The sequence below is a fragment of the Zootoca vivipara genome, chromosome 10 (genome assembly GCF_965207765.1).
Source record: "Zootoca vivipara chromosome 10, rZooViv2.hap1.1, whole genome shotgun sequence".
Lineage (NCBI taxonomy): Eukaryota > Metazoa > Chordata > Lepidosauria > Squamata > Lacertidae > Zootoca > Zootoca vivipara.
Window position 1 is genome coordinate 23,806,058 of NC_142593.1, and position 27,520 is coordinate 23,833,577.

At 38.7% G+C, this 27,520-nt stretch overlaps 1 protein-coding gene across 31 annotated transcripts in view; it reads right to left on the bottom strand.

The window, feature by feature from the left end:
• Window positions 1-2,766: 2,766 nt before the first annotated feature.
• Window positions 2,767-27,520, bottom strand: part of PPIP5K2 (diphosphoinositol pentakisphosphate kinase 2) — a 57,759-nt gene continuing 33,005 nt past the window's right edge. For 6 of the 31 annotated variants that reach the window (XM_035100201.3, XM_088652830.1, XM_035100205.3 and 3 more), the window contains 16 exons: window positions 27,062-27,203; window positions 26,159-26,382; window positions 24,728-24,855; window positions 23,878-23,992; window positions 22,763-22,870; window positions 22,566-22,682; window positions 21,246-21,419; window positions 18,095-18,268; window positions 16,992-17,015; window positions 16,631-16,700; window positions 14,119-14,238; window positions 13,248-13,310; window positions 10,680-10,739; window positions 8,509-8,658; window positions 6,845-6,964; window positions 2,767-5,278 (listed from right to left, as the gene is read on the bottom strand). In XM_035100201.3, coding sequence (XP_034956092.1) covers window positions 5,250-5,278; window positions 6,845-6,964; window positions 8,509-8,658; window positions 10,680-10,739; window positions 13,248-13,310; window positions 14,119-14,238; window positions 16,631-16,700; window positions 16,992-17,015; window positions 18,095-18,268; window positions 21,246-21,419; window positions 22,566-22,682; window positions 22,763-22,870; window positions 23,878-23,992; window positions 24,728-24,855; window positions 26,159-26,382; window positions 27,062-27,203 — 1,818 coding nt within the window. In that variant the 3' untranslated portion in view covers window positions 2,767-5,249. Of the gene's footprint in view, window positions 5,279-6,844; window positions 6,965-8,508; window positions 8,951-10,679; window positions 10,740-13,247; window positions 13,311-14,118; window positions 14,239-16,630; window positions 16,701-16,991; window positions 17,016-18,094; window positions 18,269-21,245; window positions 21,420-22,565; window positions 22,683-22,762; window positions 22,871-23,877; window positions 23,993-24,727; window positions 24,856-26,158; window positions 26,383-27,061; window positions 27,204-27,520 lie in introns of all 31 variants that reach the window. The other 25 variants (XM_035100208.3, XM_088652832.1, XM_088652833.1 and 22 more) reach the window with 22 other exon arrangements.

The window sequence follows — 27,520 nt, forward strand, 5'->3', positions numbered from 1 at the left end:
AGTGCAGCATGGTGTAAGGTTGGCATAGAGCATTAATGGTTGTTGCAGTACTGCAGCAAGGTAGTAAATGAATGGTTGCTGTATGAAATGGTAGTAAATTAAAATGTACATCTTTCTCTGAGAAAAGTTCCACTTAGTCTGTACCATCTCACTGATATTAGGAGCTACACAGTGTGTGGGGTGGGAGAGGCCATATGCTACTTGATTTCAATCAGCTGGTTAAGAAATTCAAATGCTGATTTATTTTGACTATGCTACCAGAAATGTCATGCATGCATATATATATATCTTAGACTTTTGTATTTCAAAATAGCCAGAGAACAATTTAGAGATATATGCAAGGCATAAAACATCTGGCAATAGAAGGAAAAGGAGAAAGGAAAAGGAAAGAGAGAGATCTTCAAACATATGCACTGAATGCCTTAGCTTTCTCCAAATAATTTAGATGGAAAGTTTCCCAAAACTAAAAAGGCAGGAAAAACATGAACATGTTTTAGTGGGTGTGAAATCAAGGAGGGAATGATAGATGAGTGGGAAAAGGCTTCTTCCAGCACTTTGGGGCACTAGAATTTTAAGCCTATAAGAGAAACATCTCAAAGGCCACAGAAGGAAAAAGTACAGGAGGTCGGTCAGAATCTGTCAACAAGAAGTGGTTCAGAGTCATTAGAAGCATAGCCTGTGTATCACACGAAACATCTTTTCCAACATGGGTTTAGGGGTGGGAGGAACCTCTTGTTATTTGTGCATGAGGAAACCACTTGGGCTAGTTTGCTACCATTATATGTGAACAAGGCAAAACAGACATATACATTAACTTAACATACATGCATTGGCACATACACTTTACCTGTACTGATGTTAGTGGAAAAAGTAATGTATTCTACATATCCCGTAGAAACCATATCAAGGGCTATTTCTAGAGTATTGCCTTTGTGGAGTACTGCTCAAATGCTACACCATACTGACATTTCTTTGAGTAAATGCTTTTTGGAGGGGGGGGGGACATCTGGGCTCCTACTATCAGTATAACAGCTACAGATGAAATATAACCAGACATGTAAACTGCAGGTTTGTTTACTTATCACTACTCTTCTTTGTTAGTGTGCTTTTGCAGTTACACCCATGCGTGTGAATGAATGCAGTACAATTAAAATATATACATATAACAATCACTTTTTGCAGCAGTGGTTGGCCAATTAATTGCAAGCTTTAAGTACATTTTATGGGCCCTTTCTTACAAAAAATAATGAAGAAAAGAGTGTAAATCAGCATTGATCTTAGAATTAGTATTTTGGACACAAAACCACACCAGTGGAGCTTGCAAAAAGTCCTTGCTAGTAATACTTCTATGCAAAATGTCTAATCTGAAATATATCCCATTTCTTGTTTACACAACCCAATTTTCACCACCCCAAATGTTTATTTTTGAAACAGCAGCCTTCTTTATAAAATATGGTTGTTGTTTTTGCTATGTTATGGGCCTCTTCTCCATTCTAAAATGGGATTTTATGATAATCCTCATAATAAGAAAAAAAAAGTCTGGATAATTTGATGTACTTCATGTCTGTACTGTATATATGTTAAGAGATTTCATGTCTGGATATACAAGAGACTATCCTGAAAGAAAGAATGAAAGCAACCTGGTTGCAAGTTCTCTCACTTTGTTGACTGCATATTTTTGCTTAGTTACCTATTAAACTTATTAGGCATCCAATAGCTAATGTTCTCTTGGTGTGGTACAAAAGGGGGGGATATTAACACTGTGCAAAAGCAACAACTAAACTATTAAAAAAGGAGCTGAAACCCTTAACAAGCAGCAGAGCCTTAAAATATCAAGGAACAAAAACAACATTAAAATACTATGAAAAACAAAGTTTTTTAAAAAAAGGAATTAAGAGATTTTAAAAGCATGGGACCACAACAAAGAGTGTGTCTGCCATTGGAAAGACATTAACATAGGTACCTGATGAATTTTTCTTCAGCAGGGTGTTCCATAGACAAGGGGCCACCACTGAGAATGTCATTTCTCAGCAGTTGGCAGGGGCAATCAGAAGAGGACTTCCCTCAATGATCTGAAAGCATGGCCAGGAAAATACAAGAAGAGGTGATCCTTCAAATACTGAGGTCCCAAGCCATGAAGGACTTTAAATGCCAAAGCCAGCACTTTGAATTGGGCTAGGAAATGTACTGGAAGCTAGAGAAGGTGATAAGAGTATTGGCGTAATATGCTTGCATCAACATTCCCAGTCAGTAGTCTTTGCTGCCATATTCAGTACTTTTCCAGATATTTTCAAAGCTCAATGTGCAACACGTTATTGGGTGAAACTCAGTACTGTACAAGTGGAGTTCTTCTTCCTCACCTCCCTCCTGTAGTCTTCATGCCTCCCTTCAAATCTCCCAAGTTTTCCAAATCTCTAAAATAGTTTTTTTGGGGGTTACAGAGTAGGGTTGGGGTAAAGCGGGGGTGTGGAGAAGAAAATGAAGTCAAAGTGCAAGTGGAAATCCATTCTGCTCACACATGGACACCATTGGATACAACCAATCATAGCAATCTAACAGGTGGTTACTGGGGCCTAGAAGACAAGGACGTTTCCAACTCACCTTTCTCATGCAAAATATTAATGTGTCAGGCCTAAGTGTTTTCCAATACAGTATAAAGTGGTGCATGTCTACCGCAATTTCTTTTAAACACTTGTAGTTTATTCGAACAGAAAAGTAAAGTGAGAGTTAAGAATTTATTATAGAATACACAGAGCAGACACTATATGTTGCTATTGACTCTTTTATTTGAGAGCAGATCAAAAAAATTGCCAAAGCTTTGGTTGTCTGGAATGATATGCACACTTAAATTATAACATTTTCTTATAGAAAAACAGTAAACATAACTTATACATTCAGAGGTGAGCAAGACAAACATTGCCCATATTATAAACTTACATTATAGATAATGAAATGTTTGCAATGAGAAGTTATGAATCTACTATATATTTGGTATCTTAAACCATACTTAAGAATTTATCATATGAACTCATATGAAATATGCACAGCAATGCAATGGCAAGTATAATTAGCAAATTCACTTTCATGGAGAATTGCCAGGATGAGAATCGAAGCCTTTTTTAAAAAAACAAAAAAAAACAACAATTATATTTGAAGGTAAGTCTCCTGGTTTTTAACAGGAAAATATTGCTGTTGATGAGAATCACATTAATATTAATCCCTGGGTTGGACTCAGACTTATAAACACTTAAGTACACTCACTGAGAGATATAGAACAAGTTAGTTAAGCCTCATTGATTTCAGTGGGTCCAAACTGACTAAGCCTGGACCCAATCCATTATATTTTAATGATGGGAACATTAGCTGTATTGGTTTATGTTCAAGTGTTCAGTGCTGAAACAGTAATTATGTAGATTTGGTAATGCTACAATTTCTTTTAATTTCAAAACTTGACAATATAATCTGCACATATAGAAAGTTCCCAGCATGGAATATTAACAGACCAGCTGTTTCTGCTTTGATGAAGCCCTGTTATCCACACATGAACTATGCTTTAAGCAGTATCCTGCAGAAATCTCTTGAAGAAAGTCATCTTTGCAACAAAATAGAAGAGCATTTAGGAAAAGTGTAAACAGGAAATTACTTTTAGGATAGGAGATCATAAAGCACAGACAGTAACAACCAAAGAATATTTGAATGTCAAGGGTCTGGTGTAAACATACAAAGAACAAGGAAATTAAAGGGCATGTCACCTGCACCCAGCATACCTATTCCCCAACAAAAAAATGCTCTCTTTGGAAATGCATTTTTAAAAGAGATGCTCCCAGGTAAGACTAAGTGTGCCAGGTGTCAGTTTAGGCAACATACTAGTAATTAGCTCTTAATTCACAAATACAAAAAATAGAGACCTTTAACCACCTAAGCAGTACCAGAATTGTTAGCCTGCACCTCCATACGGCTGAAAGCAACAGGAAGGCGGAGATATTTGCAGAAGCCACATTTAAGCTGGGGTAGGGATCAGAAAACAGTATTTTGCACTCAGGTATAAGACTGAAATACTATCCCTGACTTTAGCCCATTTAAGCAGGACTACCATGGAGAAGAGTCAAGACCAATGTCTTTCCACCCCAGCACAGTTGCTGTTGAGGGAGAAAAGATATGACACAGATCACCACTGACAGTGAGTTCCTTAAGTTTGGTAGTGGGCATATGCCAGGCGCTTCAGAATTGGGAAGCAAAATATTTCTCTATAAAACAATGGTCTCTCGTGTTGCAGGTGTTTTTTGTTTTAATGTTTACTATTTCATCTGCCTTTAAGTTACTTGGAGCCTTGAGAAGTTCCAAAGAAGGTATAGCTGTTCGGGCACTTCATATTACAGTTTTCTGCTGTTTTTCAAAAACTGGAGCCAGGCTCCAATGAAAACTCTCTGTGAAATGAGTTTAATCTGTTTCTTCCTCATAAAATAACACAGCTTTCTTTCGAACGACGAACCTTTCTAATATTACAATTATTATTTATATTAGTGCTTAAGTGGCTCAAAGTAATCTGACCTTTTATTTTTTTGGGTAATGGTGTGTGTACCTTCAAAGCATGAGGGCTTAAGCGCTTTTCATTTATCATCCAGCTCCATTATGCATTTCTACCAGAGGGGAAATAACCAACCACTGAGATGCTGTCACAGATTGACATTCATAAAGGTATCTATGAAGCAGAGTCCTATTAATGTGCTTTGGTGATGAATAAGTTTTCATGTCCTGGGCCTTAAGGTCTACTGTAGGGCAAAAAGGAAATGATGGCTTTTCCTACCCCTCTCCTATCTCCCTACTAGGTGCTCCTTTATAATGCAAACCAGTATGTTAGGCTGTTTTGGTTTGTGCGTGAATTTAGGACAACAAAGATGTTAAAGGTTATGTGCAGTTTCTCTGTTAAAAGACCCATTTCCTTAAAACATTGATGTAAACATCTTTGCTTTTCATACTTTCCATACAAAGAAATTACCTTTCCTGAATATATACTATATATGCACTTCAGTAATTATTTTATATACAGGGAAACACATACTTACACAGAGAGAAATGAATAGCCTTTTGAAGTTAACTTATTTGTCTACAAAGAAATATACACTGCTAAAGATGGCACTGGCAGCTCCTTCCAGTTTTGCTTGAACAGCTTCATTTCTTCTGAGACAGTTTAACCACCAGTGCTAAACAAGTATTGTTTTAACTCTTTTTTGGCATTTTATGATGTATCAAACAGGAGGCGAAAAAACACTGGTACCTGCACACAAGCAAAATAGAATCATGTTTCTTATGGTGAATGGGGAAAAAAGACATAATCAAGACAAACAAGCATTTTAGAGTCTGTTTGCTTTCAGGAGGAGAAACTTAAAGCACTGAAACCAATACTACTTTGGCTACGTCATGCACAATATTAAGGTATCTCTGAAACTTGACAAAAATAACATTAGAAGGATGGGAGCCAGGGGCAGCCTGTCCCAGGTCACTGCCTGAGGTGAATGGGAAGGTGCTGCCTCCCCTTTGCCGAAGCCTCACTTACTGAGATCATGTGGTTGCAGGTTCCAGTGAGATCTTGTAAGAGATCCATGAGATCTCGCTGGAGCCCCCAAACCGCTTCTTGTCTAATGCATCATGAGCTAGAAAAAAATAAGACCAATCCAACCACACCAAAATGCTCTCAAATTTCTTAAAGCATAAAGCAAAATGATTCTGAACAATCTAAAACGGTTCTTGTTAATAACGGTTGGAGGATGGATGGCGGCTAACAGATTGAGATTGAATCCTGACAAGACAGAGGTACTGTTTGTGGGGGACAGGAGGCGGGCAGGTGTGGAGGACTCCCTGGTCCTGAATGGGGTAACTGTGCCCCTGAAGGACCAGGTGCGCAGCCTGGGAGTCATTTTGGACTCACAGCAGTCCATGGAGGCACAGGTCAATTCTGTGTCCAGGGCAGCTGTTTATCAGCTCCATCTGGTACGCAGGCTGAGTCCCTACCTGCCCGCGGACTGTCTCGCCAGAGTGGTGCATGCTCTAGTTATCTCTCGCTTGGACTACTGCAATGCGCTCTACATGGGGCTACCTTTGAAGGTGACCCGGAAACTACAACTAACCCAGAATGCGGCAGCTAGACTGGTGACTGGGAGCGGCCGAGACCACATAACACCGGTCCCGAAAGACCTACATTGGCTCCCAGTACGTTTCTGAGCACAATTCAAAGTGTTGGTGTTGACCTTTAAAGCCCTAAACGGCCTCGGTCCAGTATACCTGAAGGAACGTCTCCACCCCCATCGTTCTGCCCGGACACTGAGGTCCAGCACCGAGGGCCTTCTGGCAGTTCCCTCGCTACGAGAAGCCAAGTTACAGGGAACCAGGCAGAGGGCCTTCTCGGTAGTGGCACCCACCCTGTGGAATGCCCTCCCACCAGAGGTCAAAAAGAACAACAATTACCAGACATTTAGAAGGCATCTCAAGGCAGCCCTGTTTAGGGAAGCTTTTAATGTCTGATGGATTTCTGTATTTTAATGTTTTGTTGGAAGCCGCCCAGAGTGGCTGGGGGAACCCGGCCAGATCGGCGGGGTATAAATAATAAATTATTATTATTAGACCCTGATGTTGGGAAAGATTGAGGGCACTAGGAGAAGGGGAAGACAGAGGACGAGATGGTTGGACAGTGTTCTCGAAGCTATGAACATGAGTTTGACCAAACTGCGGGAGGCAGTGGAAAACAGGAGTGGTGACACGACTAAACAACAACAACAACAACAACATTATTATTATTATTATTATTAAGATGAATGTGAAAAGGTGTTTTTCAAGTATTACTTACTTGACTTAGTCGAGGAGCATTCTCGCCGACTCAAAGGGTCTTCTTCTGGAGTTGGTTGGATTTTTGCAGGGGTGTATGTATTTAAAGAGTTTTTTCTTGCATCCAGAAATGATGGCGAAGCTAAAAGGGTTAATAAAAGTTACAAAGCTATTTTATCTTATTCTTTCTCAAGTAACTGGGTGTTGTTAATGCTGAAGAAGCAGAGATTATATAAAGTATCAACAAAGGCTGTATTATTCTTTGAACAATTGCCTCTGAAAACTGTGTACATTGTTTTTATGCGAATAGTACAGTGAACATATTATGCTCCAATATTACTCCTCATCAATATGGATCTTAAAGTTTTTGTCAATGTCACTTTTAAACTATTAGACAGTCATCTTTTTTTGTTTCTAAGAAACCTATTTAGACAAACCTGAAAGCTGCCTCACTAATTGAAGTTGGCATGCATGCACAGAAAACAGGTATCTAGCCAAATATGTATTTTTTTTTTCTTATGTACTTCTTCTTTGTGTATGGCTTGCAGACTACTAAATAGCTAATAGGATAATAAACTAGAGTAAGAGGGTCTAATACTGTCTGAATAAGGAACTTTTCCCTCAGAGCATTTTATCTCTGAGTACCTAACTCAGCTTCTACTCACTTTTTTGAATTAGTGCACCAAGATTTGCTAATTTAAAAATTGTTATGCTTCTCTTTACTGCTGTTTTCTACCACAAGGAACTTGTGAATTTTGCTCAAAGTTAGAGGCAGGTCTGGAGAATTTTATATTTACAAAATCAGACATTTTGTGTTCCTTCATCCTAGCAGGTGTAACTTGAAACCTGCATTGCACCCTGGAATGTGAAATATATTAAGTCTGTTACCTCTTCCCATGCTCCATCTTGAGACCAAGCACATTGCAGGCTTCATGGCTTCAACACGATGCCCGTTTTTTGATCCCCTCACCTCTCGCTCTGCTTAAAAACTAGCCTGACAAAGAATTCTGGACAGCTCAAAAGCTTTCTTGCTATTTTGTACCAGTTTGGATGTCCTCATAAAGGTATTGCCCTACTATGGAATTTGGGAAATTATCATTTATAGTTAGTTACAGAAATGCATGGCAGTGTTCAAACTGAAAGAGAATAATGTACTATAGGCACCATAGTGTTCAGAGTCCAATAAACTACTTCAGGTATACAGAGAGGTATGTGCCAAGCAGGATCTTCATTTCCCCCACCTCAGCAACTCTATTTGAAGTTGCCTAGGTTTTTGAAACAAAGTTTCTAGATTAGATATGGGGCATATGTGTGGAGTGGAGGGGTGGAATGGAAGCCCCACTTCTTTGGATCTTAGCAGTTTTTAATTGCACAAATAAGTGTTGTCATTATACAGAAATTTTGCACAGCATACAAGCAGGGTATGTGTTATAGTCATATTGTGTGACTAATTTAAGTTAAATTGCATTCTCTTACACTTCCAAGGACAGCCAAGAAGACAGCTGCAGTGTGGGTGGTGTGGTTATATGCCAATTCATGGGGAAAATGAGGAAATACTTATTTGATTAAATCTGAGACAGTTTATCAGTCCCACACCAGAAAACACTAAATCCTAGTATTCAGTGGATTTCCTATGACCAGCAGCGTTTTGCAGTTTGCGAAATAAAAGACATAAAAGGTAATTACGCAGAGAAAATGTGGATGCGGCTTGAAATCTGTCGTACAAAGGAATGGCAGCAATGGAAGCAAGAAAGTCATCCACCTGCTTTAATGACAAGGAGTTATGGAGGGTTTCTAGAGGGCAGATTGAAGGCACCATGGAATACAATTCAAAGCCTGAAAAAGAAAAAAAGAAAACACACACACACACCACAGATTTCCAATGTAAAAGGAAGCAACTGAGCAATTATAATGGCAAAGATATGTTCTGCAGAAGTATGCTTAAAAGGCCAGAATACAAAGAGACCCGTGCATGCCATGTGCACCAAAGCACTTCTGAACCCAGTGCTGCTCTCCAGGTTTCTGCTCCAGGCTGCTGCCCTTTTGCACTGCATCAGAAGCAGCTCCAGAATGATTGCTTGATTTTCTGAAGGGAGTTTTCTCAGGTAGACACATGGCACATGCAGGCCTGCAGTGAGAAAAGATGGAACCAAGAAGCCTCAAACATGATTCTGGTTCCATCCAAACACATGCAATCATACAGTAACACTTCAGATACTGAAACAATATGGAGCTGGACTAAAGGGTGTCAGAATTTCCTATATATAAAGCTGATGGTTTTGCATATACATAATATAAAAACATTTTTATTTAAATAAGTCTAAGGCAGCAATTTAACCACCACTTACACAGATGTAGACATACTTATCCATTGTACTCTCCAATAACTCTAATCTAGGTTTTCATTCAATTTTAAAATTTCTATATAAAACAGACTTAAGAAGTCAATGAAGTAAAGGCTCAGCATGTCCATATGTTATTTCCATAGCCATCAGAGCTGGCTCTTCAAGTCAAAACTCCTGGTCATCTAAGTTTGAAAGTACTGTTTTCTGAGAAGAAAGCAAGGATAACCCTCTTGCAGGATTATGACAAGTTTCCTTAATATTATTTACATCCAGCTTCATTACTTTTATAACAGTTACTGTCAAGCCACAAATAAATCCAGGGTTAGGCATCATAAGTAAAAACATAATCAACCATGCATACCTGAACTAACGTTAATTTAAAACTCCATATGCGTACATAAGCTTTAAAAAGTACTTGTGAACTGATTCAGACAGCTCCCCACAAAAATTGTTCATATAAAGTTTCACTATTATAATTCTGAAAACAAAAACTGTAATTTTACTTAAGTTGCTAAATTTCTCCCAAGACCTTTTTTTTCAATGACATAGGTTTGCTAATGAAGAAGAATTCATGTTTTTAGTGCAAGGTACATTTAAATGTAATATGAAGTAAACTATAGTGAACTCCAAAACTAAAGAATTCAGATTCTTGTTATCTGAAATACCCTTTCTGTCCTTAAATTTCTAGAGAAGGAAACTTTGCAATTGAACTTTTTGGTATCTTATTGAATTGTAGCAGTTAAGCCTCTGTGTGTGCTTCAAGTTAATTGTGTTTAATGCATAATAATTCTTCTACGAATACAACACTACGCATGCAGGCAAGCGCAAACCCTTTCTTTGCATTACAGTAAATTCCACGAGAACTGCAGCTTTCCCTGACTGGAGAAAATCCACAAACGTGTATGAGTATCTATGCATAGCTGCCAAGTTTTCCCTTTTCTCGCGAGGAAGCCTATTCAGCATAAGGGAAAATCCCTTTAAAAAAGGGATAACTTGGCAGCTATGTATCTATGTAAAGAACTATTTCATGGGACTATGGCAGGCTATTTTCTTTAAGTGCTTGTGTCTATTCTGGTGCTTATGATTACCTCATGTCCAATAAAGATCCTTTGAAACAGTTAAATCTGAAGCTCAATAGTGTCATTTATACTTCTTTTAGCTTTATTTACCTAGGCAATAAAAACCAACTATTCACTTGTGCACACACCCCTCTTTCAGCAGCTTCATTACTAGATTATCAAGCATTGGAGAATATACTGAGACATGTGCCGAGAGGCCATTTCCACTGGATTGAAATTGAAAATGGTAAAAACCTATTCATTTGTGTTCTTTCATTTTTAAAAAGACACCAACGTATTGGACAGTATCCTTTCAAATCTCTGATCTGCTAACGTGAGCTGACCTCTATCTTAACATACCAGTTTCCATCAAAATGAAAGACAATGAAAGGGTTAGCGCAACAACTTAGAAAGCCACCCTGCCGTCTTACATTTGAAAGCTATAAAGACATACCACTGGCGCCTAGAAATTCCTCAGAAGAAACCGACCAGCACCTAAAGAGGTCTGGATGTTCTGCACAGAGGCCCAAAAAATAAGTAAAGCACTGTCAGTAGATACTTGTTTCACCATGTATCTTGAACTCAAGATGAAAGGAAGGGGAAGACTGAAATGGTTTAGAAGTTGCATTGTTATCTTAAAGTTATGGAAGTCAAAGAAAAGAGGAGGCCCTCATGGAAAGCTTAAGAACAAAAGGTACACCACTCCTCATTTTCAAAGCAGCTGGAGTGACCCCAAGTTACCTGAGGAAGTACATTTAGGCTTCTGAGTAATACATATAAGCATGCAGTAAATTGTGAAAGTTGTGAGGATACATATTAATCAGATCACAGCAATCTGTATCAACACAGCTGTGATAAAAATATGCAAATTTTAAGCATATACTATTTGGATAAAATGTGCTCTGCCATCTATTGATGATATAGGTAAAGGTAAAGGGGCCCCTGACCATCAGGTGAAGTCGTGTCCGACTCTGGGGTTGCGGTGCTCATCTCGCTTTATAGGCCGAGGGAGCCAGCATTTGTCCGCAGACAGCTTCCGAGTCATGTGGCCAGCATGACAAAGCTGCTTCTGGTGAACCAGAGCAGCGCACGGAAACGCCGTTTACTTCCCGCCGGAGCGGTCCCTATTTATCTACTTGCACTTTGATGTGCTTTCGAACTGCTAGGTTGGCAGGAGCTGGGACCGAGCAACGGGAGCTCACCCCGTTGCAGGGATTCGAACTGCCGACCTTCTGATCAGCAAGCCCTAGACAGCGCCACCTGGGTCCCTATATTGATGATATATTTCCCCCTTATTTGTAAATATTTATTGTTTAGCTCTCATACCTCAACTTTCAGCTGTTTTGCATACTAAGTTGAGCATCTCTCTCTTTAGATGACTTAATTTTCGAGTCAATATGCACTTTTTCATTTTCACAACTACTTCTCTATGTAGCTATGAAATACTGTAGTAATATTTGTAAAGATTATTTACAACTGAAGCAAACCTATCATTTTATTATGATGATTTGGGAATAGACACAAATCTACAGCTTCATGAAGACTTTATATTACCTTACCACTGAACTCAGTTGATAAATGGCTTTGGGCACTTTTTCAATAAGGATAAAGAAACTGAGAGCAGCATTACTGTTTCATCTATGATGGAGGAGTGGCCAGCTCAGTTTCTGTGATGAAAGGACCAATTCAGTGGCAAAGCTTTGCAAAATGTGTTATATGTTGGGCAGGATGGGGGCAGCGATATGCGTTCCACCGGCCAATTTCAGCAATAATTAGGTGGCTTGTGTTAATAATAATAATAGTAATAATAATAATATTTTATTATTTATACCCCGCCCATCTGGCTGGGTTTCTCCAGCCACTCTGGGCTGTTTCCAACAAAATATTAAAATACAATAGTCTGTTAAACATTAAAAGCTTCCCTAAACAGGGCTGCCTTCAGATGTCTTCTAAAAGTCTGGTAGTTATTGTTCTCTTTGACATCTGGTGGGAGGGCGTTCCACAGGGTGGATGCCACTACCGAGAAGGCCCTCTGCCTGGTTCCCTGTAACTTGGCTTCTCGCAGTGAGTGAACCGCCAGAAGGCCCTTGGCACTGGACCTCAATGTCTGGGCAGAATGATGGGGGTGGAGACGCTCCTTCAGGTATACTGGACCGAGGCTGTTTAGACCTCAGGAGGAAAATAGGAGTGGCAAGTAACTCATTAAAATAAAGCACTTAAGCTGTCTGTATGAAAGGAAGGAAACTTAAAGTGAAGCAAATCATTTGGTTACTGACAGAAATGTAGGGAACTTTGTTTTCAATTAACTTTTATTTTAAGTCTGATGTTATTTCAAGAAGCTGATAGCAAGTTCCAGTTGTTATTTATAATGAAATCCTGAGTTCTCAGAGAATAGGCTTAGCAGTGGTTGTTAGCTATGCTAGAAAAACCAGAATCTTCATGTTCAAAGGCTGTATAGCTCTGAATCCCAGTCACTGGGGGACAAATAGAGGACAGACCATCACTTTCATGCCCAACTTAATGAGCTTCCCAGTACCATCTGGTGGTTGCTGTTGGAAATAGAGTGCTGGAGAAAGTGGGCCTTTTGGTTTGGTTTAGTAAGGCAGGTCTTACGCTGAGTTCCAAAGGTTCAGAACAGAGATATCGAACACAGCAGGATGCCAAAGAGTATGAAGAGGGAAGGAATATGAGCTGTTTAGGATCAGAAAGCTTTTAAACCATACACTATGTGTACTAATTGGTTGGGTCATTAAGAAGATTGCGTAAAAATAGACATGGAATTCATTTATTTCCCCACCCCATCCCAAAAAAATATTTTGAATGTGTGAATTTGAAAAGATTAGATTATGGAATTAAAAAGGGGATAGGGATTTAAATTATCAGAACTTCTAATAATTGACAATATGGCCATGTGATCAGCTGGAATCAGGGAGGATGGTGGTGGACAGTACTATACATCCCATAGTTTGGAAGGGATGAAGCAAGGGAATACTTTTTCTTTTAAAATAAAAGCAAAACATACCATTGGTTGGGTGTCGAGCAAATGAGATAGAAAACCTTTTAGCAGCAGAACCACGTGTGGTGTCTGAGAAAGAGAAAAACAGGTACCTGAAATTCAAAACAGCTACCAAAAGAGGGATAATTCAAGAAAGGACAGAAGAGGTGGAAAACAATGAAGAGTAGGTTAGAACTGAGTGCCATGCAGAAGGGATTGGGAGAGGTGCAAAGGCCAAAACAGGTTTAAAAGCAGGCAAAACTTTGCTGGTTGTTACTACTAGAGGTTTAATGGAGTGTATGGAAGACAACTACGGGTGAGCTTGTGATTTTGGCATACAAACATACATGGTTAGAATTGAATATCATGGATGTGACAGTAGGAGGAAGTTGAATGTTTCTTACCCTCAAGAAAGTTAACATACATTGTAAAATGGTGGAAATCTGGTGCTGACATTTCTATTCTGCTTGTTACTCTGAAGCCCCAAGCCAAACACTTTCAGGATAATTTTAAAAATAATTTTAAAAATGTACCTCTCTTTAGGACTTTACAAATATTAATGAATCTCCTTTGATTTCTCTAGTTTCTCAATAAATGATTTTTTTGTTCCATTTCAGGAAAAACTTACCAAATTAAATGGTTTTAAACATAGGTTGAACATAAACCTTTTTTAAAGTTGGTTCGTTACAGAAGGGAAGAAGCCCCCCTTCCATCGGTGTGCCATTAAACACAATTAATCTCTGAGAAATAACAGGACACTACAACCCTCTACAAATTAATATTAGTGATCGGCATTATAGGCTTCCACTCTGTAAACAGGCGTAGGACTTTCTTTCAAGGTTTAATGTGTGCATATGAGTGGGTGGGTGTAAGTGCATGTGCGAAGGGGTGCACATACCATCTATGCAGCCAGTAGAAGTCAGCTTTTTACGATGAATACGAGCATAATCCTGTAGGTTAGGTGCACTTGAAGAACCCCCGAGCACCGAAGTGCTAAACAGGCTCGCACAGTGAGACCCTGATGGGAGTTAGAGAAAATACATACAGCAACCAGGTGTTCTTCTGTTCACATCGGGGGTGCATGCAGCATGCAAGCATATCGCTCTTACCACACAAGAGGCTGCCTCTGGCATTGCCTTGAACAGGTTCACAATATGCTTATAAAGTCAGTGGTACTTTCAGGATGTAACTACCATAAATTACTGTGCTTCTATTTATCACGATCCCCTTTACTAACTATATACATACAGAGAGAAGGCTGAACTCTAATGAAGGGAACTTCATTTTGTTTTCTGTTGCTAGACTTGATAAAGGTAAAAAAACAAAAACCTGCCCGACAGGTCAATGTAAAATAAAAATGGATGGTTGAGGAAGAAACACAAGATTGAATATTTACAGTTAATAACTGAATCTGCTAAAATGAGCACTGAACGCTGCAAAAGACAGAGATCAGCTTATTTTCTTATGGAAATTCCACTTAAATTCATGGGATGTGATCAAGTTTTCTTGCACGCGTTCCACTTGTGGCTGGTGCAGATACATCCCATTAAATGTGTTAAGTTTCTCAATGTTTTTTTTTTAAAAGTTAATGGCTGATCTAAAAACAAACCCTGGTGTACTGACTTTTGCTGTCTGGTATTAAAAACCTTGCTTATAAAGAATAATTCTCTACATGCTACAATATTGGTATCCTCCTCCCATAATAATATTTTAATTTACATTTAAAAACCTAAGAAAAGGGCTACTTTGGGTGTAATGTATTTTGGACAATCCCTTACCAATATAAAATTCATCTCAATGGCACTTGCTCTGGAGAGGTTTCTCCTATCCTTGCCCTTTGAAACACGATCTATTTGCTTTCTAATCATGAACCACTGATTCAAAATTTCTGTTATTACCACTGACAACCAAACGGTGAGGAAAATGTTAGTAGCACATCTGATGAAATACATCAATATAAATGTCTAATCTGGAGAAGTTTTGGAACTTAATACCTGCATTTAGATCAGTTTTCATCAACATGTACAGTATTGGCCTGAATGTAAGCCTCACTTTTTGCCCAAATTCTGACCGTGAAAAGTTAAAGTGTGGCTTACATTTGTGACCTTACAATATGCGGCCAGGAGTACGGGGCAAACAGTGCCAGGAGTGTGGCAAAGTGGCGCCCGCCCCGTGCGTAGTCCCTCGTCCTCTCCCCCAAGGCCAGGAAGGGAGAGAGTGAGGAAGGAAGGGGGAAAGATCACTAACAATGCCCCCCCTCCCCCCCAAATATGCAGCCAGGAGCAGCGAGGAATGGAGCGGCGTATATTCAGAATTTTTTTCTTTTTTCCTTCCCCTCCTCCAATTTTAAAGGTGCAGCTTCTATCCGGGCCAATACGGTATATTTATGTGGCATATTACAGAGAACAAGATTGTGCAATGATTGAAGAACATTAGAAAAATCAAATTCCAGTAATCAAGAGCAGCATCTGATGTATGTATTTTGCTAGGTAACATTTTGAAACATGAAGAAACCAAAAAAGATTGTGTATATAGAAAGAATATAGAGTTAAGTAGACAACTGGAGAAATTTTTATCTTAAACTGCATTTAATGCTACAGGTAGGTAGCCGTGTTGGTCTGAGTCGAAGCAAAATAAAAAAATTCCTTCAGTAGCACCTTAAAGACCAACTAAGTTTATATTTTGGTATGAGCTTTCGTGAAGTGTGCATGCACACGAAAGCTCATACCAAAATATAAACTTAGTTGGTCTTTAAGGTGCTACTGAAGGAATTTTTTTATTTTGCATTTAATGCTGTGTTTGTTTTGTTTGACGTGCTATGAAAGTGTTACCCAAAATAGAGCAAAAAGGTAACCGGTAGTATACACTACCAAATGTAGTATAATACACTACAATGAAAATAGTATTCATTCTACAGTACTAAAATGCTGCTGAAATATAAATCTAATGCTTGATGTAATAAAGCATTTACAATAGCCAAGCCTGTATTCTGAAAGCTGTAGTTGATGGAATTTGGGGTAGTGCAAAGAACATTACTCTTGTGTTGTTCTTAAATGTATATGAAAAACAAAAAATGAGAAAAGTAAAAGTTTTGGATTACCAGGAGAATCTCTTCAACTGTTCCCATCTGACTAAGGAGCAAGCCCCCAAAAGCCTAGAGATGAATCCTCTTAAAATGGTCTATTAACTTCGTCAAAACAACAATATGGTTTCGGTTAAAGTGAAAAATTCATGCCAACAATGACAACTGATATTCTATATTCATTGACCAAATGACTAATTTGTATTAAAATATTCAAGGTACTTTATCCAAACAACGGAGTTAACTTTTAAAATATCTACAAGCTTGAATACTGAAAACTGAGTAGGTCTACTTTAAAGGAGCAGGACTTTAGGAAATATATACGTACCTATACCGCTTGCCTTTTGCTCCATAATAGTTCTTGGTGGTCGGAAATAACTGCTGGTTTCTGTTGGAGCCTGGACATGGGAATTGGATAAATAAGAACAAAAACAGACTAGTGGGATTGTAGAATCCATTAAGCTTGAAACAGCAGCCTGTTCATGACAGACAAGTATTAATAAGCCGTATGATGCATTAGTAGAGATACCAAAACAATATGGAAGGTCATGCAATATTGCTGAAGGGAATCCAGTTCACTCATGAGATCCTGGCAGTGAAGTGGTGCAAGCAGGCATTCATGATGACAAAAACAGGACAGACATCAAGAAAGATATGAAAACACAGACAACTGTGTCATTTTAGTTTACCAAATGAACACTCCTAAACTGCGCCTGTATTGGAAGGGAGAGGGGTGGGGGAGGAAACACAGACAGGCTGATAAGGTCACCTTACAGTCACTGATCCATGCACAGGCTCTTATCAGGGTAAACTTCTGATGTTCACAACCTTTAACCTAAAACTCTTTTTTTCTATATCCAAGCAATTTTAGTTTCAATAGGACATCAAAATAACATTCTTTTGAGGGGCGGGGGGGGGGGTGTTCCGGTAACAGGACACCATCCATTGTTTAGTACAACCATTTGTAAGTGTTTTGTTTTATATCCAACGTTAGTTCTACTCAGAACAGACCCACTGAAATGAACAGATATGACTAACTTGGTTTTATTAATTTCAATGGGTCTACTTTGTGTATAACTGAGTTGGATAAAAGCTGTACACTATTCTATTTTACTGTTCAGTATATGTACTATTTTACTTAATTCCCCCAATATGGCAAATTTCAGTGTTATACATTACAATGGATGAAGAACTGTCTTCAAAACAGAGAGAGAGAAAGGATACCTCCAGTTCACAAGTAGAGAAAAGAATGATTAGTACTAACAATTTTTTTCTTGCACAGTTAATAGGCCGTTGAAAAGACAATCTATGCTAATCCCAACTGTGGAATACCAATATTGGACCCCAATCCAATTACTTCAAATCACAATTTGTTTCATTTATTAGATAATCATTTTAATGCACCTGCCACCAAATTACTCAATGCTGTTTTTGTTTTGCTTTATAAGTAAAAAAAGAAAAGTCTTAAAGGACAACTAAACCAAAGCTGATGTCTATTTCATTAGGAACTAACTATTTCCATCTCTACGGTGCTAGGAAAAAAAACCAACTGAAAGCCAAACAATCTACTACATTCAGTGAAACCTCTGTAGGAAAAAAAAAAAACATGCACTTGCTTTTCCCCCCCCCGAGCATTTTTGGGAGTAACTAGTGTTTTTTGAAATCACATTTTAATGACAGGTGAAATAATTTTCTTTGAATAAAATCCAGAACAAGGGATTAGATGTCCTTAAAGATAGCTGTTTTCTGCTTGGAATGCATAGTAATGTTTAATGAAGTAAAGTTTAAAAACCTGTTGCCATGAGCCAAAAATACTGGATGTGAAAGCCAATGATTTAGGGGAGACAGGGGAAGAAGTGTTTTGTTCCCCTGATCTGCGTCTTCGACGCCCAGTACCCACACCACTGGTGTAATGCAGCCAGGTACCAATACACTCTGGGCTAGACACACTCAGGGGGCTCTCTTCCTGGAAGTGAGAAAGGGGGCAAAAAAACAGCAAAGCATGCAACGTTAGATTCATAGCCAAATGATAAGAAAATAAAATACAGTTTTGTCTGCACCCTTTTCTAAAAAAACTTTAACAGCATTATACAGTAATGAGCCGTGTTTCCTATAAAAAAAAAATCACACAATACAAACAACTAGAATTACTCAGCTACTATTTTCACTAAAGACACTTAAACAGTACTAAGGTCAAGGAAACTGAATACATGTACATATTTTTAAAATGTCACTGTTAATTGTGTTCCTCTCACTAAGCATAGCAAATTCTCTGCCTGTGCTGCATCCACACGTATTTCACAAAAACATGTAACTGACCTCTGATGACACTAAACATATTTTCTTAATTTTAGTGTCTCAATTTTTCCCCTAACAAAACACACCAGTAAAATTTAGTCGTCATTCTGTATCCACATGCCACATCTATCCTCTGCATAAACATTATACCTCCTGCCTAAGCTCCAGGACCAACTCTAAGAACTAAACCAAACACCAGTGACAGGCTGGCACACCAACAATGCTGTTATAATTAGGTCAAGATCAAGACATTCACAAGAAACAGAGTCAGGATCACACTGAACGAACATTACAGATACATTCATGTTCAATATATATTTAGGGAGCCTTGATCTTCAAGGTTAAGTTGTTTGATTTTTGTTTAACTTTCTCCAAATAGAAGAGAATCAGCTTCACGTTGCTTTACACACCATTTAAAAATTAATCTTTTTAAAATGGTATTTTATTGAAGTGGGAAATAATTCTAAATTCAGCTAAAAAGAATCTCTCCATGTTCCTATCAATGAATACAGAATGTCCCAAGAGAAAGAAAAATATAATGTAAAAATGAAGCCATGATTTCCAAATCTTTCTATATTTAAGTTTCAGGCTAGTAAAGTCAGCAAAATAAAAACAGAGTGTTTATTGACAGGGAAAAGCAGAATTTACAACTACGTGTGAAAAATTACAAAGGATATGTAGAATACCGCTCAACATTAACGTTTGCCTGCTGGAAAAACCCACAGCATTTATTGGGATATTCCTGTATCATCACGTAAAAAACCTGGAACATCAAAAAGTTTAATAAAAATATTTTTGGATCCGTAAGAAATAGATATAATTTCTCTCTGATAAAGACTGCCATGATCAGTAACAAACGCATGTGCCCACATTGGGGAGAGAGTGGGCTGGATGGGGAGGGTGGGGAGGGAAAAGAACTTGGTTTCAACAGGCTATAAACTTTATTCACTACAGGTTTGATGAATTGGAAACACAAGGGCAGAACTAAGAAGTCACGTGACCTGCCTGCTGTTAGAAGAGTCCAGGCTGCCTGCTGAAAAGTAGGATTGTCAAAAGGTGGCAGGATCATCTGTAGCCTTGAGCAACCACCTACCAGAGTGCAGGTATGATGCCAGTGCCTGGTAGTGAGCTGATGCACAATTTGTGAAGGCATCTCTTAGTACAATTAGGCTAAGATCCAAATAACAGCATGAATAATTCTGCACACACACACACAGAGGCTTAGTACTTGAAATTTTAGATGTTGGGTCCTGTAACAACACATGGCACTTACGAAACTGAGAGGAGTTTTTTTTAAAAACTGAGATACATGGAATCTTTGCTTCAGAGGAAAAAAGTAAATACACTAATAATAATAAAAATCCCATAGGATATATACAAGATCTTGGATACAAAATGAGGTTTTTTTAGCCTTCATATTTATCACAGCTCAAGAGAGCCAAATAATAGTCTAGAATTCAATCAATAATATCAAATGGCCAAATTATTTGGAATGATTCATTTTGCAGCACGTAAGTCTGGAGATAGTACAACCCACTCCCCATAAGTCTTTGCTCCTGACTTGTCAAGGGACAACGGCTGTTACATAAACTAGTGCCCGCATGACACCATAAATAAATTATCCCAGTATATAGCAGTTGATGGTTTATCATGAATGAGCAGAACGCTCTTTCCCTCTAGCTAGTGAGAGCAGCAAACCACACTCCCTGGCTTTGCATTCCATCCAAACTAGGAATATGGTTTGTTTTTGGCTTAATGCCATGATTTGGTTGGAGTAGAACTAACCATGATTCCTAGGTTCAGATGCAACACTAAACCAGAGATTGTGTTTTATTGCTCCTACTGGGTATACAAGAAAAGCAAAGGTGGAGTGATCTATGCACTCATGGTGAACCATCAATTACGGTTTACTGTGTTACAGGTAGGTAGCCATGTTGGTCTGATGTAGTCGAAACAAAAAATAAAAAAAAATCTTTTCAGTAGCACCTTAGAGACCAACTAAGTTTGTCATAGGTATGAGCTTTTGTGTGCATGCACACTTCTTCAGTTTACTGTGTTGTATGAACTGGGCCATACTGTTTCTTGCAATTGTATTCTGTTACTGAAAAATGATTGGTAAAAAAAGAAACTCTCTCCTCATCTACTTCACTATTCTGAAGTAGCCCTGTAAATATGACAGACCTCCACATCTACCTTGATTCAGAATATTTAAGATTTTGGGACATAAGACATATCTTTCATATTAATAAGATAATTTCTTATCTTTTAGGGTACACCCACAACCATCGGTTACATTAGGGGGGGGGGAATATTGGGATGAACAATAACATTCTTGCAAAGGGCAAAAAAAAAGGCTTTAACTATTTCTTGTAGAATAATACATTTTGTAAGATTGTATATGCAAGCAATGTAGATTAGTCAGCCTGAAGACTAACTTAGACCTTGTTGAGTGATCCAAAACTCCTCTGAATAGTGGTATCTTTCGGTTATTAATTTAGGGAAGTGTTTGAAGCAATGTTAAAGTCCTATGAGAACTACAGCTATGTATTTTGCCATGCATTAAAAAAGAGAAAAAGAAATGTGAAAATCTCTCTAAAACAGGAGCCTGTTTCTACAGTAGTTAAGCATGGGAACAGCAGACTTACTTCTGATGAACCAATTTTCCTGGGTCTTGGAAGAGGCGACTTTCTATGTATATGAATTGGATCTGACACCAATGGCTTGAAGATCATTACAGATCGATCTATTTCATCCCTTTTACTACCATGTGATTCCTCATCATTTTCAATTTTGAGGGAGTTTTTCCTTGTGCCATCATTCTGGAAGAAAATGGATGTTTCATGTTACACAAAACTTCATTCGGCAGATGGAAAACATAATTCTTACAAATATTAAGGATTATGGCCCTTGGATACCTATAGCAACAAATCACGTACCACATGTGTTTGGATAAAGCAACTTTCTATGAAGCTATGGGAATGTACACCAAAGCACATTTGGTCAGGCCCTAGCAACTGTCTCCAACTCTGAAGACAATGATTTGTCCATTATGAATGCTACTTTCAAGAAGACAAAATTTTCTTAGTATCTGGCAGAGCAATCCATACCCCAACAAGGGAGCTGCTCACGCCATCTGGGGCAGAAGACAGTGGGCAGGCAAAAGTCTGCTCTTGCCTACCTCAGTCTGGAGCTGGCATTATGATCAGCCCCAGATTGAGCCCAATGCCACCAAGTGGGACCAGCTAGGGATTCAGCAGATCACAGGCTGGCCAAGTCCCTCCAAGCAGCACTGCAGAGGCCAGTGGAGTTGTTCTTGGCTGGGTGGAAGAAGACCTTATTCCCAACACTTCCTTCACCCATGTAAGGGCTTTTCTGAACATATGTGGGTCTGGGTCTGGGGGTGCTCAAGTATGCTCTGTGTGTGATTGAGAGATGCACTTGGGCAGAGAAAGAAAGATGTAGTTATGTATGGTGCGTGCACACGTGCCTGATAGTGAGAGTTAGAGGGAGGTATTTGTGTGTGTGTGTCTGTGAGACAAATACAAGCGTGTCCTTGGTCTGCATGTGTGTGGTGTATGCAATGTGAGGGAGAGGGGGGGGGAAGAGTGTGATATGGCCACCTTGTACATTGTTCCTGGTACTGGGGAATGCGTCTTGTTAAGACAGCGACAGCATTTTGTGCAGGTGACATTGTGTAAACTCCACCACATAATGTTATCCAGGGTAGCAGTCATGACAGTACACCCTCTAATTTTGTGACATGCCACATCCCCATGGCAGCCATGTTGTGACTGGTGGCCACAGCTTTTCCTCAAAATTCAAAATGCGCTATTTTCTACGAGTAAGTGGGAAAGGTACAACAACACAAGCTGTGTTATGCCATGGTACAATATTAAGCATTCAACCATTGCGAAAAGTCCTGCTCAAATTTCATGTATGTAAGAAACATTTTAAAGGGTGTTTACCTCCCGTGAAGCAGGTCTGTATCCGTGGCCTGACGGTAAATTTTTATCTTCTTCACAGCCTTTAGCTCCTGGACTGAAGTGCAATTCCACATGAAAACGCTCCTCTGATGAAAGCTCCTAAAGAAAATGGGCAAGGAGTTAAACCATGTTTCCGAGTATATAATACTGGTTTGCCTATGTGTGTAGCATTTCCTTACCTTGTTTGGATCCTCATACAGCATGATCACAATCTGAGTCATGTAATTGAGTTCACTGACAGCATTTAGATAATCCATAGCTCGTTTCCACTGCTCATCTTTTGATGGCTTAGATCAAAAGAAATTCACATGTTTAGTACTGTAAACATATGGGTGGCAATCTCTTTTTAATCTCTACGTTCTGTTAGCTTCTAACTGTTAGCTTCTAACTCAAGGGCTACAATTTGAAACACCAAGGAGTAAGTACATTACGCACAACTGACGTACTTCTAAGCAAGCCTACATAGGGTTGCATGGCACTATAATAAAATGCATTATATCATACAGGCCAATGTTACATCACTTTTATATCCTTTCCCAAAACCTATCATAATATAAATATTATTATTATTTTTTGTAAAGCAAAACTGACATACAAAGCGTTTTCATAACTATACAGGCAAAAATGCTTCGAGGAGCATACAATTTAAAACTGATAACAATGGGCTGGGGAGGGGGAAGAGAAAGATAACAAGTGGTGATGATGGAGAAGTGCAGTTACACATGCTGTGCATTTGGTTACAGGCAAGAAGGAGGATTACAGAGTTTAGGTTTACCAGCATGCCCACAACTGAAATTCTATAGCAATTTAGCAGCAACACCTTCTACAAATAGCTTGCACCTCTCTTCATAATGATCAATTTACAGAGCATCAGTCAGAGAAATGTGGTACACTGTTTGAGAATATCATATAGATTTTAAAAGGTCAAGTGGCAGATATTTCAAAACATGGAACAGATAAAATAACTCACAGTAGCCTTTTCCACGCGTTTCAGAACAAAGCAAGTCAATGAAAGGTAACAGAACTATTTCTGCCTATGGGGAAAACCCCCAACTACACATAGTAGTTTAAAGTTTGCATTATTCAAAATGTTTTTAGGACATGGCTCTCTAAATCCACCCAGAGCTCTCCAAGTAGATTTTCTGTAATGCAAAGTTTATTCCCATGGGAGTGGCATTTTGAGTTGCCACATAATACTTCTACCTAAATAATAATAATAAAGTACGCTGTGCATTTCCAAAAGTGATGAACAAACAAAGCTCAACTAAAACAACCAGAAGAGGATATCACTTACATCACATAAAGAACCAAAGCGGAGAGTTGATAGTAAGGAATGGACATGGCTCTCACTGGTGAAGTATAGCCTAGTTCGGACATGACGTTCAGGAGATGTAACCCCACTGGAATACCTAAGAGCAAAATAATCTGAGACAGTAAACAAGTATTATACAGGCCTGTGAGTACCTGTAGAGAAAGTAAGAGAGCTTAAAGTGCATTTCCCCATAGTTAAAATTTCTAACGATCAAAAAAATCCAGAATAATTTCCCAAACTCTCTTAAATTGGTGAAAGAGTACCTATGTAATGACCATGTGGTGAACAATTTTCACATTTTCCCCAATTTATTTCTCCCTTTTTCTTCATAAGACCACCCCCTATAGATTATATATATATGTGTGTGTGTGTGTGTGTGTGTGTGTGTGTGTATGTATATATATATATATATATATATATATTTATGTATGTATGTATATGTGTATATATATATAGAGAGAGAGAGAGAGAGAGAGAGAGTATTTCTTACTATAATAGTCTGTTTTTGAAGCAAAATGTAGTCATGCTGCAGTTGGCATGGTTGGCAGTATTATGAAGACTATTTATCTTACAAAAATATGGTGGTGGTTACTGCAGTGTAATGACAGAACAGCAGGCAGGCAGTGCGGGTGGTGGGTGGCCAAGACGTGCCATGAAGGAACAGTGAGAATGGGCAGGGGTGAAGGAAGTTGTCAAGACACTCGGGGCAGGCGTCACTACATAGGGCACATGTGGTGATCATACTTTTACTCAACAATTGGCTAAATTCATGTCACTATAAAAGTAACAAGAAAGTACCAATACCAAGTTTTCCAAGCAGAAAGGAACTTACAAAGGGTGGAGCTTGTTAACTGTATCATCATCTTGAGTTCTTTGAAGATCGGACCGGATTTTCCTCAGTAGTGGATTGCAGTACCCTTTAGCAATTTCTATTTTCTCAGCTGCAGTAATACCATATTCCTGGATGAGAAGAGCATAATTAAAAATAAGCTACAATGTGCACTGAATATATGCATGGCATGCTACAATATTTTGCTATAGGGCCCCATTTGTTCTTTCTATTTCAGGTTCAATTCTCTGAGCGCAATCACTTATGTAGCTAAATATACACCATTCAAGTGCAGTCAGGGTAATCCTGAGGTTTGCAAAAGCATAAAACATCACTAGGAACCCATGGAGGACTGAGTATATCAAGTGCCCACACAATACTGACTGTTGAAAGGGAGGGGGCTAAAAGCAAGATGGGAGGGGAATGGAATGCAGTGGTCGCAACTCTGCTTGCTTGCTTGCAAACTTCCATTCCTCATGATCTGATGTCAAATTCTAGATCACGTCTCAATAGGTTTTTAATGTCTTGCATTAAATGCAATGCCTTGCATTGAGTGACAAGGAACCTACTTGTCACTCGCTTATTATGGCTCGGGAGTTAGTTGCACTTTGGCTCCATTAAAATAAATGGTGTAAGTTAGTCATTGATTAAAGGTAAAGGTAAAGGGACCCCTGACCATTAGGTCCAGTCGTGACTGACTCTGGGGTTGCAGGGCTCATCTCGCATTATTGGCCGAGGGAGCCGGCATACAGCTTCCAGGTCATGTGGCTAGCATGACAAAGCTGCTTCTGGTGAACCAGGGCAGCACACAGAAACACTGCTTACCTTCCCGCTGTAGCGGTACCTATTTATCTACTTGCACTTTGACGTCCTTTCGAACTGCTAGGTTGGCAGGAGCTGGGACCGAGCAATGGGAGCTCACCCTGTTGCGGGGATTCGAACCGCCGACCTTCTGATCGCCAAGCCCTAGGCTCAGTGGATTAACCCAGAGTAGTACCCACGTGTACTACTAATTTCAATAGGAGCTAAGCAATGACTAACCTGCCCCATTTATTTTATGAGGACCAAAGTGAAATTAACTTAGGCTGTAATCTTCTGCCTGCTTAACCAGGGAGTAAGTCCCATTGTATTCAATGGGACTTACTTCTGATTAGACATGTACAGGATTGCACTGGATTTAGCCAATATATATAAAAGATACATCTATGTAATTATTAAATTACATATCCTCTAGATATTTCCTTATTTAATTTAATAAGGAACAGAAACAAACAATATTTTTCAATACATACCATTTATAAAAACTGGTTAGTGGACCACAAATTGTTTGGAAATAGTTAACCTATGGATTGCCATAATGATTAGCAAGTATAACCAGTATGAAACATCTAGTTGTTGCAGAATACTATTTTAGAGTAGCTGCAAGGTACATACCTGTGGTATAACAATGTCAGCTAACGCCTTTGACAGTCTATATAGTTCCATTGTGTTTTCTAGTTTTAAAGAGACATTATGCTGGACATCATACTTAATACAGTCATAGATATCTGGAATTTTACTGATGTCATATCTTCCATTCTTTGTTTTAAAGTCCTTTTCCAGCTTGGACCACCTACGCAACATTAGCTCCAGCGTTTCACTGTGGTAAAGCTGAATATCTAGGTGGACAATTATTAGTGAAGAATAACCAAATCAGATAACTTAAAGTAAAATCAAAAGAAACATCAAGGAAATTTATGATCTAGTATACTCTAGTTAGAATTATCTCACATATATTTGCTTTCACATCAACCATACTCTTTTCCAGATTAAATAATGCAATCCACTTACACGACAAAAGTCATGACCTAAACAAGCTCTAGTAAAGGACTGCACAGTTCATATTGTTCTGATGGTTAGCTTTATTAGCTAAAGAGGGATAGATTGTTACATTGGTCACAGAAAGAACATTCTTTCAATTTCAGTTGTTTTCTTCTAAAACTTCTAAATTCATTTCCTCCCCCTGCAACCCAGTGCAAACTCTCTCTGCACCATGGGTTTTCTCCAATCTCTCCCCCTCCTTTTTTGTCTTCATCTCATAGCATAGACTCTCTTCTCTCTGCAACCACATTTCTCAACTGGCCCTTTTTACCACTGCATGCCACACCACCCACTCTTCTTTGGGGTCAGCATAAATCTCTTGGCACCCTATCTTTTCTTCACTAATGACTCACTATGAGTATATATTTTAGTAGCTATATTTCACTGACAGTAATACTGTCTACTCAAAATTCTTAAAACTGCCCAAGCCTTCATGGCTAGCATTAACATTACAGTCCACTTAAAATAATTGTTTACCTGCAGACTTAGGATCTTCCATCCTTCTTCTGATCTGAGATGTCAAACTCTGGATCAAGGAATATACCTTATCACATGTCTTAACAGGGTTTTTAATGACTTGCATTGATTTTATCAGAGAAACACTGCCAGATGGTGAGAGCTGAATATGAAATAAAAGGGGAATTCATTAGTTCTATTCATTTTTATTTTTGTCTGAAGGACAATAGGATACTATAACCTCAAAACAGGAAATCTTAAGAATCATAATTTGATTTTCAATAAATTATCGCTTTCAGGGTTTTTGTTTGTTTTTTACAATCAAATTATGAAACAAAAGAAATTAAGTCCCAATGAAGTAAATGGTGCTTGTGGCACTGAAAAAGACATTTGGTCTTATCTGAAGCATAGATTTGGTGGGTTAGGAAGGGTTCACTGAGTTGGGTAATCATCATGAGCTATGACAAAGGTGGGACAGCA